This window comes from Plecotus auritus, assembly GCF_963455305.1.
Source record: "Plecotus auritus genome assembly, chromosome: 9".
Lineage (NCBI taxonomy): Eukaryota > Metazoa > Chordata > Mammalia > Chiroptera > Vespertilionidae > Plecotus > Plecotus auritus.
The window spans coordinates 22,950,311-22,964,341 of NC_137783.1; the positions used below are offsets into that span (position 1 = coordinate 22,950,311).

The 14,031-nt window shown below is 47.0% G+C and overlaps 1 protein-coding gene across 1 annotated transcript in view; it reads left to right on the forward strand.

Annotated features, from left to right (window-relative positions):
• Positions 1-14,031, forward strand: part of PIK3AP1 (phosphoinositide-3-kinase adaptor protein 1) — a 105,449-nt gene that overhangs the window by 81,539 nt on the left and 9,879 nt on the right. The window contains exons 10-14 of the mRNA XM_080687895.1: positions 528-722; positions 3,296-3,361; positions 5,483-5,688; positions 7,062-7,134; positions 12,680-12,835. Of these exons, the coding sequence (XP_080544021.1) occupies positions 528-722; positions 3,296-3,361; positions 5,483-5,688; positions 7,062-7,134; positions 12,680-12,835 (696 nt within the window). The remainder of the gene's footprint in view (positions 1-527; positions 723-3,295; positions 3,362-5,482; positions 5,689-7,061; positions 7,135-12,679; positions 12,836-14,031) is intronic.

Genomic DNA, 14,031 nt, shown 5'->3' on the forward strand with positions numbered 1-14,031 from the left:
CAAGCTCTGGAACCAGTGTTCCTGGGCCCCAATCTGGCTCTAAGTGACTCTGAGCAAGTTATTTAAATCCCCAAGGCCCCAGGTTCTTTTTCTGCAAAATGAGAATAATGACTATAGTTACTCCACAGCGTTGTTATACAATCAAAGGAATCAATGTGGGTAATACACTTGGAGCAGTGCTGGGCACAGAGGAAGTCCTTGGGAGGGGTTTGCTATAGTCATTTTGATGCTGAAGGGGAGGGTGCTGGAGCTGTTGGTGGTGAGGCCTCCGAGCCACCCTCACAGTGCTGCCCAGACCCAGGGGTTGGTTCCAAGTGTCCTTGGGCTTTAGGGCTGTACTCCCCTTTCCTTAGTTCTAATGGGACGAATAACTGAGTCTCAGCAGTAAAATTAAGATGATAGAGCCTAGAGCTCACTTCCTTTTCCTGCATTGATGGGGGCAAATGAAGGTGACATCAGTGTTTTCTCGGTTGCTTTGCATGGGGTTCTCAACCACTGCTTTCAGTCACCTTTTACTGTGTTTCTAGGCAATAATGTGGGCATCGCCGCTCTGGAGAAGGAGCCGTTCCATCATGATCCGGAAGATGTTTATCATACAGTGGAAGACGACGAGGCCTTTTCCCTGGACCTGGCCAGCAGGCCCCCCGTCCCAGTGCCCAGGCCAGAGGCCAGTGCTTCTGGTGCTCACCAGGTGCCCGACAATGAACCATACATTTCTAAAGGCAAGTGTGGCAGGGAATGATGCCTGGGGGGTATTCAGAGCTTCTCAGCAGGAAGGCCTAGATCCTCTAGCTTCTGAACCAGCATCACTCAGATGGTCTGAGGGTCTCCAACCAGCCCCAAGGGACAGTGTCAGAGCTTGGGGCAGATTCCAGAACTAGACTAGGGGCAATGATCAGATCCAGTCTGGCCTTCCTGAAAGCATTCGTACACAGTATAAAGACAGAGGCACACAAGTTTCCTGGGAGTCCACAAGACAAGAATCCTGCTAAATTTTTATCTCTTGAAACTCTTATTATTATTAATTTTTAATAGCTAACATTTATTGAAATACACCAAGAGTGCTCTATCCAGAGCATGTCATTTAACCTTTACAATAATCTATTAGGTATGGACCATTATCATCCCCATTTTACAGATGAGGAAAATGGAGGCTTACAGAAGTCGGTTGATTACCATATAGCAGAGCCAGGATTTGAACTCAGGGAGGCTATCTTCACAGACTTGCAGCCATTAAGCTAGGCTGTATGCTTACCTACATTAATAAAAATTGTTGATAATTAGGTTTTGACTTCGTAATGATCCCTATGACATCAGATGCTGATCAGATGCATTGTCAGTTTCACTGTCTTTTAGGACTTCATTGCATTAATATGATTACAAGTATAGTAAGAGTAAAAGAATTACCAGATCTGTGTACCTTACCTTCATTCCATTTTTAATAGTATAAGCAGGTTGTGGAAGGGGTGGCAAAAGGATATCATAAATTGGGGAGGTAGCCCTCAACCAGAGTCCCAGGTGGTTGGTGTTTGTAGTGGACACTGTTGGTGCCCTTCCCCCATCCTCTGAGCTCTTTACATTTCTGCCCACTGGCTGGACCCGGCCTGCCGGGACCTGTGTCTCTTAGCCTGATGGCTTTCTTTGGCAGCCAGAGCCGTCTCTGAACCCTTGCAAGACAGACTGGAAGAGTTTGGAGGATGAGTACCCCAATATACTTGCCTCTCTCCTGGGAGAACTCAGAAGTGTGTCCTCAACATTGTTTTCCAGAACTCCCCAGCTTGCCCACCATGCTAACTTACTGGATAACCCAGCAATTACTACTTTGTCTACTTCTCTGCCTCACCTCCATTACCTCCCACATAGACTACTTGTGCTTGGATCCTTGTCTCAGGTCTGCTTGTAAGGGAACCAATGAAGAGGCATGCAAATAGGCCTACATGGCAGAGGGTGAATGATGGAAGTATTACAGATGTCCCCCTTTTCCCCCCTTCCACCCGACCACACCTTCCTCGCCCGGCATGCCGCACTGTTGTCTGTGTCCATGGGTGAAGGATAAGGTGTTGATGGCACAGCTCATTTCGGGGAGGCAGTTAGAACAGGGGCATGGGTGATTCCTAAAGAGCACTAACAGACTTGCTAAGAAACGGTGGGTAAGCAAAAGAAAGGAGAGAGGTAGGAGAAGACAAGAAGGGCAGTGGTTTGGAAACCTGAAAACCTGGGTTCATGCCCTAGCCCTTACATTTACCAGCTGTACAGTATGGGACATTGGGTGTAAGTCATTGCACTCTCTTTAGCTTCCTCATCTACAAAATGGGTATCATAATAATATATGCATGCACTGGTGAATATATCATATTAATGCATAATAATACTCTCTATAGCCTTATTGTAAGAGAAAAATGAAATAATACCTGGGGAACTACTTTATAAACTCTAAGGCGCTGTAGTGACATAAGTTGTGTTAAGTAGCATGCCTAGGTATTACTGTCCTATTGGCATCAATTTCAAGGTTTAGATGTGAATAATGAGAATCAAAGCTACAATTGAGAGCTTACATGTGCCAGGCACTTGTCTAAGTACTTGCCACGTATTAACTCATGTAATCCCCACAGCAACCCAACAAGGAAGATACTATTCTCATTCTCATTCTACAGACAGCAAAACTGAGGCCAGGAGAGAGCAAGCCTCTTGTTTAAGATCATGTGGCTCATAAGTGGAAGCCAGCATTTGAATCCAGGGACTCTTGTGCAGAGCCCAGGGAGTCTTAACCACTACGCAGGCCACTAGGTGGACATTGGTCACTTTAGTTTTCCCTATTAGCCTCTATGGGTCTGCTATTCATGAGTGACTTCATCTTAATTCTTTTGGATCTGTGCACATTGCTCCTGTTCCACTGCTCCGCGTTCTGTCTTATGCCACTCGTTGACATGTTAAGTGGCACTTCCTTTTATTGGCAAGCTTCAAGGGGTTCCATGGCTAGCTTCAGGCTTTCGGGGATCCAGTGCACGTCGTTTCCATCGCCCTTCTCTGTAACAATCTGGCTTTGTCTTTCTGACCTTTGAGACCTTGTCTGTTTGGTTTGTCCTCGGCTCCTAATCCCTGCAACTTCTGCTCATTAGTTGCTTCTCTGAGAGTGTTGATTTACAGAACTGCATACATGGTCCAAGGTGTGAGGTCATTATGATTACAATTTTGTACAAGGTCTTGGTAATTTTTGCAAATGTAGAAGACATTTTAAAGCCCTTTAGAAAGAGATCTGATTTGGCTTTTACCTAGAATACTGTTTATCTCACAGTTTTTGCAGAAAAAAGTCAAGAGCGGCCTGGGAATTTCTATGTTTCCTCAGAGAGCATCAGGAAAGGTAAGCCAGTTGTCCTCAGCTCCCTTCTGTCCGACCTGAACTTCCAGGGGAGAGAAGTGTTAATGTTTCAGTGATTTCCAGGTGTCACGGCAAATCCTTAGTTGGCGTTGATAAATACCGTGGGTAGAGCTGCCTGAGAATCCTGTACTGATGGGAAAGGAAAGGGAGAAGAGATTGGGGTGCCCACAAATATTGTACATATTGATCACACTAGGGATAGTAACACTCTAGAAAGTGTCTGTAACAGCAGACAAACGTATAATCTGAACATTGAGTTCAATCTCAATAGGTTGTATGTGGGTGGCCCAGCACTCAGTCTTGACCCAATGATACAGTCCCACCATGTTACTTACTTACCCTATCTATCCTAGCTAAAGTATATATTAATGCAACTATTTTTAAAAATTTATCGTTATTGTTGAAAGTATTACAGATGTCCCCCTTTGCCCCCCCTTCCATCTGACCACACCCTACCCCCGCCCCCCCCCCACCCCCCGCGCCAGCTTACCGCACTATTTTCTGTGTCCATCGGTTATTTATTCATGCATGTAAGCTCTTTGGTTAATCTATTCCCAAGTCTTCCACCCCCTTCCTTCTGAGATTCGTCGGTCTGTTCCAAGCTTCCATGTCTCTGGATATATTGCTCATCAGTTCATTTTGTTCATAAGATTACACATATATGTGAGATCATGTGATACTTGTCTTTCTCTGGCTTATTTAAGAGACATTTGCTTGCCATTGAGTAGCATCTTTCTTTTTTAAAAGACTTTTTTTAAGGAAGCTTGAGGAGATAGGTGTTCTTTTCTTCTTGATTAATTTCCTTGTGCTAAACAGAGGCATTCCATATTATCCCATTGATGATTCTTTAGAAAAGGAGCGACAACACCCTCTAAACATTGGAAGGCATCCCTAAGGCTGTAGATTGGAATTGGTTGGCTTATACATTTTGTTTGCTCCTCACACTTTATCTCGCGATACACTCCAGGAGGGCAAACCCGGAGAAAGGCATGTGAGTGTGTGTAGACAGATGAGCGAATAATTGGGAAGACTGATAGATAAACTCCTCTGAGGCTTTTTTGAATACCCACTGGGGAAGCCACCTTTCTTTTTCCTTCTTGCCATCTCCCTGAATCACAGTGTCCAAATTGGGTCCTGCTAGAGAAATATAGAATCGAGGATAGCTCCACATGAACTGAACAGTCAAATGTCAAGTTGTCTTCCCATGTTCCAGGGGCCCCATCACCTCGGCAAGTAGCTCATTCCCCACAGAACTTGGGGGAGTGACAGCCTGGGGGAGAGAGAGAGGTTCACTTCATATTTCCCTCGGATCTCAAAAGCAGAGAACTATGAATTTGTAATGTGGAGGAGAGGTTGGCACAACGCAAGGAGAGCCCGCTGGGACCCAGCACCTAATTTACACCTGGTGACGTTGGCCCTGGGTCATGATTCCATTGGCATTCCAGTCTCTTCAGGCATCTCATGCCCATAGGTCCACCATCCTTGTGCTCCACGCTGCTCAGAGGCAGGGAGGATGGGGAGAGCTGGGAGTGTGGGAGAGCATCCTGGCTAGACTTCCCTGTAAATTCTCTTCTGGGAGTGGATTTTAGTCTAAAGCAGTGGTTCTCAACTGGGGGTGCTTTTTCCTCCCCACCCACCCAGGACAGTTGGCAATGTCTGGGACATTTTTGGTTGTCACAAATGAGGAAGCGGGTGTTATTGGCATCTAGTGGGTAGAGGCCAGGGATGATGCTAAACATCCTGCGGTGCACAAGACAGTCTCCCAATGACAAAGAATTCGGCCAGAATGTCCCTAATGCCTAGATTGAGAGATGCTGGTCTAAAGGCCTCTCAGTAATTCAGGTTTGAGGGATTTCATTTACTCATCAGCAGATTTCAGACCTCCCTAAAATGTTGTGGCCTTTTCTACTTTCGTGTAATAGGCTTTGACGTTATTAGCTGCTTCCCTCTCTCTGATCCCATATCATCTGCGCCCCTTCTTGGTTTCACATGCAGTTGTTCTTGTGAGACACGTCCTTGAGCCCAGGGCCAGCCTTGTTAACCCACTCATCCCTGATACCCCAGTGCGGGAGCTGTCAAGCTGAGTTTAGCTTTCCTTTCCAGAGCCTCCTGTCAGACCATGGAGAGACAGGCCCCCGTCAAGTATATATGATCCTTTTGCTGGGATGAAAACGCCAGGCCAGCGGCAGCTCATCACCCTCCAGGAGCAGGTGAAGCTGGGCATCGTCAACGTGGACGAAGCTGTGCTCCACTTCAAAGAGTGGCAGCTCAACCAGAAGAAGCGGTCGGAATCCTTTCGCTTCCAGCAGGTAGCTGGCTCCGGAAGGAATTGGTTTCGTGTCTGTTTCTCCTGGACAGGAGTGGAGGGCCGGGCCCACAGATGTCTTTTGTGTGGCTGCAACTGAGCCCCTGAGGTGGGGCCTTTTGAGTGTTATCGTGAGTCAGCACGTGTGTGGATCTGTCACCTGTCACCACCATGGTCCCCTGGCTGAGAGCTGGATGGCTCTTCTGGTTGTCTCCAGGCTGGAGATCAGGAGCAAAGACTCAGCTGTAAGCCCCAAATCTGTGGCTGTGGCTTCCCTCCGCAGGGGGCCTTTTGCTCTCCAGCTTTTTCTTTTCAGAGTCTGTGTCTCTCCTCCTAGTGGAAGACTCCTACACAACTATCACACTTTAGAATTCAAAGAGAACTTGGAAAGCTCCCAAGAAATACGATAAAATAAGTCGTAGATATAAAACCACCCAAGTTAAAACACACACACACATACACACACACACACACACACACACACACACACACACACACACAACTTCACTGCTTCCCTACTGCTCCGTGGGCCAAGCTTAGTCTCTAGGTTACAGTCACAGCCCAGCCCACCTTGCAGCCTGGCCTCTCGCATGTGACCCTTCTGCATGTCTGGATGTTAGTCTGGGGGGCATTTTCCCTAGAATGCACAGACTCTTCACTTCCAGTGGTTGTTGTTTATTGACTAAAATAGCAACAAATTTCCACCCTCACATGTCTATTCAACATTTATTGGATGACTACAATAGACCTGACTGCAGAATTACAGAAAGATGCAGGACCTGGTCTCGCCCTTTAAGAGTTCACAGTGTCTCTGAAGAAAACACACACACACACACACATACACACACACACACACACACACACACACGCAGCATAGCCCAGTGCCAGATGGCATGGGCAGTCACAAAGGACCAGAGCAGAGTAGGAAGGCTTTAGGGAGAAGGGGAGCCTTGACCCAGGCCTGCAACAGAATTATGGGAAGCAATCGATGTCCTTCAAAGTCAGGGGAATCAGAACACAATTTCTGAGGCAGGAGTGTGCATGGAGTGTTTGTGAGCAGGTAACAGACTGGCTTGGCTAAGGGGCATACAAGGAGGATGGCAGTGGGTTATAAGGCTGGGAAGGAGCTGGGAAACAGGGGGAGGGGAGACACTTTATTGTGGACAAGGTGCCTCTCTCTCCTCTTCAGGCACAGCTTCTAAGAGTGCTTGGATTTCTCTGGGGGCAGAATGCAAATGCACTCAGCCTCATTTGCATGTTGGAGATATGATTGCAGTGTGATACATCTTACAAACAGCACAAAATCAAAAAGAGACTCTAATGCCTAGAGGGTGTAACTCTGATGCATACTTTAAAAACAAACTAATTTTTCCCCAGGAAAATCTTAAACGGCTAAGAGATAGCATCACCCGAAGACAGAGAGAGAAGCACAAAACAGGAAAGCAGACAGGTATGTGGCTTCGGAGGGGAGGGGGGAGGGAGTTTGCTGCTTGCCCAGCACCTGTCACCCAGTTTACATATCTGGGTCCTCTGCTAGACTGTGACGTCCTTTTGGGCAATGGCTTCGCCTTGTTAATTCTCTATGTCTAGTACCTGGGACATAAGACATGCCAGTCAGCAAGTGAATGAATGGATGGCTTGAACTCTGCATCCCTCTTCCCTCCCACTCCAAGAGGATGGTTTCTCCCCAGGCACCAGCTCTCCCCCGGGCATCCAGGAAGATACGGTTTTTGTGCAGAGAAAGGAGAAAATCCCATTTGCATGGTACCTGTTTTGATTCAAGCAGGGAATTGTGTCATCGGTGTCCACACCACACACTGCGTCAGAAGCCCAGGGCCCACGCCTAGCAGGGCTCCTGCCATGTGTCATGGCCATGAATCCCAGTGTGCACACTGAGGACCAGGCCCCTCTGTTCCCCTTGACTCATCCTCCACGTGGCACCAACACCCTGCAAGGAGTGGGCATTTGCTCACACTGCATGTTCCCACTGAGAACCTGTGGCAGGTGGTTTCTCTATGGTTTGTTCTAGCCAGCCTTGCACTTAGAGGAGCTGGCAAAAAAAAAAAGGCTCCCAGGGGCTCTCAGATCTTGAATGGAGCCTCATTACATAAAGAGATAAGTCTTTCTCCAGCTGCCATCAACAGCCTAGTGAGTATTAACGATTTTTAATATTTGGGAGAAGAAGGGTATAAACAGGTTTTACCCATGGCAGAAGGTCAGAGAGGTCATCCTGATGACCTCTTGATGTCTTCTTGAGTGACTGGATTTTAAAAGTATGCTGCCACTAGTTAAGTCCACACGTGTCTGCCCTGCTGGTGAGAGGAGGAGAAAGGAGAAAAGGCAGAAAATCTGGTTCAAGATTTGCAAGTCATCTTTGGATTGGACAGTAGGGCTCTAGGTAGTAAAGGGACTGAGGTGCTTTTTATTTTTATTTTTTGGTAATCCTCACCGAAGGTTATTTTTCCATTGATTTTTTTAGAGAGAGTGGAAGGGAGAGGGAGAGGGAGAGAGAGAGAAACATCAATGTGACACATCAATTGGTTGCCTCCTGCACATGCCCCAACCAGGGTTGGTTTGGAGCCTGCAACCGAGGTGTGTGCCCTTGACCAGAATCAAACCTAGGACCCTTCAGTCCGATGGCCAACGCTCTATCCATTGAGACAAACTGGCTAGGGCAGAGGTGCTTTTTAAAACTAGAATACATGAACTCAACAACAGAAGCCTTGATTAAACGAAGCGTTCAAGATTTTAAATATAGCCGAAACCGGTTTGGCTCAGTGGATAGAGCGTCGGCCTGCGGACTGAAGGGTCCCGGGTTCGATTCCGGTCAAGGGCATGTACCTGGGTTGCGGGCACATCCTCAGTGGGAGGTGTGCAGGAGGCAGCTGATCGATGTTTCTCTCTCATCGATGTTTCTGGCTCTCTATCCCTCTCCCTTCCTCTCTGTGAAATATCAATAAAATATTTAAAAAAAAAAGATTTTAAATATAGGCAGCATCAAGAAAGCTGCAATTTGGTGATGTGTGTGATGATGCACGAGGGGGAAGAGAGCTAGGGCATTCAGACACCAGCTCCCAAGTCTTTGGTTGAGGCCTGCTGGGGGTGGGGATGGGGGGCCCTTGCAATCTGACTACCAGAGGAAGCCTCAGCAGTTGGGAGTCAGACCCTGCACTGGACGGCATGGCCCACGGGCTTCAGAGCACCTGCCAAAGAGAAGGCATTATTTGTGGTTGAGTAAATATGATCTATTAGTTATCTCCATAAAACTCCATTACATATATATTTAGTAACATACTAACTTGTAATTGCCTATTCTAGGGATTTTCACACTGTGTGCAGGCTTGTGGGGATGGGGGGTTGGGATTGGGGGTGGGGTGGGAGATGGGGGAAGAGATTAGGATTGGAACAGAGTTTGAGGCCACTTACTCTGCTTCAACCATCACAGCTCCTTTAAGAAATTTGTTTTCTACACCAAGCTTCCATTTTCACTAGAGGAAAGAATTCTGCTTCACAAAAACCATTTGAAAACCATTGGCACAGAATAACATTGATCTATAGGAAAATGAGGGTTGACGGATGGCATTTCTGGTTAAAGGACATTTTCCAGAAATGGAGCCTACTCTAGACACAAAGACTGCCTCTCTTCATTTAGAAACTTCATTTGCCTTAGAAAAGAAAAACAATGATCCTTTTCCTTTAATTTGGGTTAGCACAGCACGGATAATTAAAAAATAAGAATTTGTTCATAATAACTTGCCAGTCTTTCTTCAGCCCTAGGGAGCTATTTTGCTCTTACTGGGATGGTGCAGAGCATTGATGGTGTAGGAAAGCAGAAAAGGGCTGGCGTGGCTCCTGATTTGTTGAACACTCGGCCCCACAGAGAAGACAATCAATATTTGTGTTCTGGGTGTGTCTGTGGCCGGTCCGGGGCAGGACCAAGAGCAGCAGGCTGGGTCCCAGGAAACCTGAGTTCTGATCCCCATGTGGTCACTGAATCATTTTATAATCCAGGACAATTCCTTGAACCACTCTGTGCCTCAGTTTCCTCATCCATGGTTACACCTGACTTACTTACTTAATGGAGAAGTGGTGATGTTCAAAGGAGGTATAGTAACACATGTGAACGCACTTTGGGGAAAGTCCTATGCAATCTAGTAATGATAACTAGTTTTCCTGGCATTGTTCCTTTGTTCAAAGAGTGTCAGGATTTTGTAGACATTTAGACTGGCTTTACTTGATTTTTTTAAACTTTTGACTCCCTTCCCGCCCCCCCTCCCCCCGCATGTATTCTACTTTTCTTCCTCCTAGAATTGGTTGAGAGTGGAATATTGCCTCATTGAAGTGAGTGAAACAAACAGGAACCTCCCTTTAAAAGATTGTTGTTTAAAAAAACACCATGCCAGGGCCCAACCAGTGTGGTTCAGTGGTTGAGTGTCCACCTGTGAACCAGGAAGTCCAGTTCAATTCCTGGTTGGGGCACATGCCCGGGTTTCTGGCTCCATCCAATAGGGGGAGTGCAAGAGGCAGCTGATCAATGATTCTCTCCCTCTTCCTTCCTCTCTGAGATCAAGAAAAAATATATAAACAACAACAAAAAAAAACATGCTATGTCAAAGCTGAGAGAGACAAAAAAGTAAGACAGTTATTTGGACCCTAAAAACCCATAGGCTAACACCCATATGCGGGTACACCCTGCTAGTCTCTGCCCATGTAGTTCCCAGCGTGGGTGGCTGCTTCCACCATTCAGCTGTAACCAAGAGAGCCCGAGGAGGTGAAAAGATGTGTGCTACACAGAGACCTGAAAAGCTGGTTTAATACTCAGACCACACACTGCACTTGGGACTGGAGTCTCTAGAATGAGGAGAGCTTGTGCCTTCACAAACCAACAATGCACCTTTTTTTTTTAATCCTCACCTGAGGATATGATTTTATTGATTTTTAGAGAGTGTGGAAGGGAGATAGATAGATAGATAGATAGATAGATAGATAGATAGATAGATAGAAACATCGATCAATTGCTCCCACTGGGGATCAAACCTGCAACCTAGGTATGTGCCCCGACCAGGAATTGAGCCTGCAACCTTTTGGTGTCCAGGATGACACTCCAACCAACTGAGCCACCCAGCCAGGGCCAACAGTGCACCTTTTTAATATTCTCCGTGCAGAATGTTTATCATACACTTGGTCTATCCTGTCTTCACAGCAGCTCTTTCATACTGTTCTAGCTTATCCATGGGCCCTTACTGGCAGACTTCTGGCTTTGGCAAACAGAGCCACCTCTACCTTTGGACTCCCTGAACTTCCTGCTATGCCTATCCCATAGAAGAGTGGGGTGGAGGAGGAAGTGGTACCTGGAAGATAAGGTGGCATGTACATGTGAGCTTGCACCTCTCCCCAGAGGTCCTGCCTCATGGCAGCTAGGGGAGCTCACCTGGCTTTTACACTTCCCTAGGGAGGAAGCTAGTGTGCCACCTGTAGATGTTTTATTCTGCTCATACGGCAGGAGTTGTTTTCTGGGCATAGAACCCAGGGGTGGACATCTAGGGAGAAATAAAGGTCAACCACTGGGCAGGGCTAAGCCAATAAAAAGATCAGGTCAGCCCTGGCTGGTATTTCTCAGTGGTTAGGGCCGTGGCCTACACACGGAAGGGTCTCGGGTTTGATTCCCTGTCAAAAGGCACATACCTGGTTTGCAGGTTTGATCCCTAGCCCCGATGTGGGAGCTTGAAGGAGGTAGCCAATCAGTGTGTCTCTCACATAAATTATTTTTTCTTTCTCCCCCTCCCTACCTCTCTGAAAAGCAATGGAAAACATATCCTTGGGTGAAGATTTAAAAAGCAAAAGAGAGAGAGAGAGATCAGGTCCATGCTTTGCAGGGGAAAGAAATAATCTATCTTTCTGAATCTGTGGTGTCAAACCATCCATCAGTCTTGCAAGTCTGAAAATCTTTCTCAGGCCATTGGGCCACCTTTCACAACTCCCTGCTGGCAGTTGTGAGCCACCCACCCATCATCATCCTTTATTGTGGGATTGAGAGGCAGTGTGAGTAGTGCCGAAGAGCCTGAACTTTGGAGCCTGCTTCGAGACCCAGCTGTCCCACTTACCAGCTCTATATTGGGGGCGTGCTGCCTCACTTGCCATGCCTTAGTTTCTGTTGGGAATGATGACAATAGTGTTTATTTCATGGTGCCGGGAGGTTTCAAGGAGCTAAAAATATGGCTGCTCTTAGAATTGTACCTAATGTTGCCCGGCTGGCATGACTCAGCTGTTGGGCATCAACCTATGAACCAGGAGGTCATGGTTTGCTTCCTAATCAGGGCACATGTCCCCGTTGCGGGCTAGATCCCCAGTGTGGGGCATGCGGCGGGGGTGGGGGGAGGGGGGCAGCTGATCAGTGATTCTCTCTCATCATTGATGTTTCTATCTCTCTCTCCCTCTCCCTCCCTCTTTGAAATTCATAATAAAAAAATAAAAGAATTCTACCTAATGCACAGGATAACCTATTATTAGGACCAATGATGTGCACATCCCCTCCTCAAAAAGGGAACTAATTCAGAGAGGTCAACTGAATGACTCCCGTTCCATAGCTGGAATCCCAAACCTTTCCCTAATCCAGTGGTCGGCAAACTCATTAGTCAACAGAGCGGCAAATCGAGGCGGCTCACGAGCTGCTGTTTGCTGACCACTGCCCTAATCAAATATTCTTTCCACTACCCGGGAAGGAAGCACTTCCCTGCTCTTTCTCACATCCTCCATCTCTCTGTTTTGCTCCCCAGCAATGGTCACACAGGATTCTGTGGAGTTTCGGTGCTGAATTGGGCAGAACCCCATCTGTTCTCCCTCCTCTTCCTCTCCTCTTTTCTCTCTCCTCTCCGCTCTCCTCCAGACACCGTCCAGGTTCAGGTGAGGGAGGCAGATGGAGAGGGAACAGCCAAGCACTTTGGTAAATGGCAGTCTAGTGCCTTGAAGCTTATTCCTTTTTCCTCTCTTTCCAGCCTTGGAGATCACCGTCCCAATTAGGCACTCACAGCTGCTGCCCAGCAAAGTGGAGATTGGAGTCTATGAGAGCGGCCCCAGGAAAAGCGTCTTCCCCCCAAGGACGGAGCTACGACGAGGAGACTGGAAGACAGACAGCACCTCCAGCACAGCCAGTGAGCAGGCTGAGCCTGGTGGGGGTGGGGTGGGGAGAAGGTGCTTTCACAGCTGACTCCAGCCGGCTGGTGCCTTTGGGCCTCGGACACAAGCTCTGTAATGAGCCCCACACATCTCAATGGGAGCCTGCTTTGGGTTTGGGAGGTGTAAGAAAAGGGGGGCATTTAACCTGTGAGTATCACCTTTTTTCAGGGACCAAAGATCCATTACACAAATACTCCCTAAAGCCAGGTTGCATGATAATTGCTACCCTAGCCCTTGTATAAATATAAAAATCTAGTACAATACTAGTTAACATTGGGCATTTACTACATGCTAAGTCTCTTCCATAGCTTCTTTCACTTAATTATCATCATGACTGCATGGGAGGAGACTGGAGGCTAAGTGCCTTGCCCTCCGTTAAATAGCTGGTAAGTGGTAGAGCTGGGATTTGAACTCAGATAGACTGATCCAGGGCCAAGACTTTAACCATTATTCTTTTTGCTTCCTCAACTGTGTTAAGGAGAGGGAAAGGGCACAAAGTTAAAAACATTAGAAAACAATGGACTCAAATTTGAGAATTCCAACAATATGGGTGAGGATTTAATTAGGAAATGTCTTCCTTTTGGCTTGAAAACTTGAATAGGAGCCTGATTGCAGCAGACAATAGGCGATGATGTGCAGGCAGGAGCTGGGGACTTTGTTTCTGCATCCAAGGCGGTGTTAGCTGACTTCACCACCCGAGTAGATGAGTTTCCTTTCTTTCATGCATTTTAGTGTTATCAAAACAGCTAGGAATGCCGTGAAAGAGCCAGAGACAAGCTGAATTTCAGGACTCATGTCTCCTTAAATGTCAGGCATTGGCATTGGATGTTGGAACAGGAATGTCAGGCAATAGAGGTATAATGGGGGCACACACACACACACACACACACACACACACACACACAAACTTTTGCTCACTTTTAGGTCAAGAACCTCTGAACTAGTCTCCCTCCTTACTTTACAGATAGAGTATTTGTAATCCAGAAAAGGAAAGAGTTTTGCCCAAGGTCACACAGCCAGTGAGTGGCAAAATGGGAGTGGAATCCAGCTCCTCTCAGGTTAACATTCCTGCCACTATTACCTGTCAAAACAGGCCCAAAGCGTATCACATGACCACATGGGCAGTCTAGACTGGACAGAGAGAACTTCCCCTTACATTATGGGGGCAATA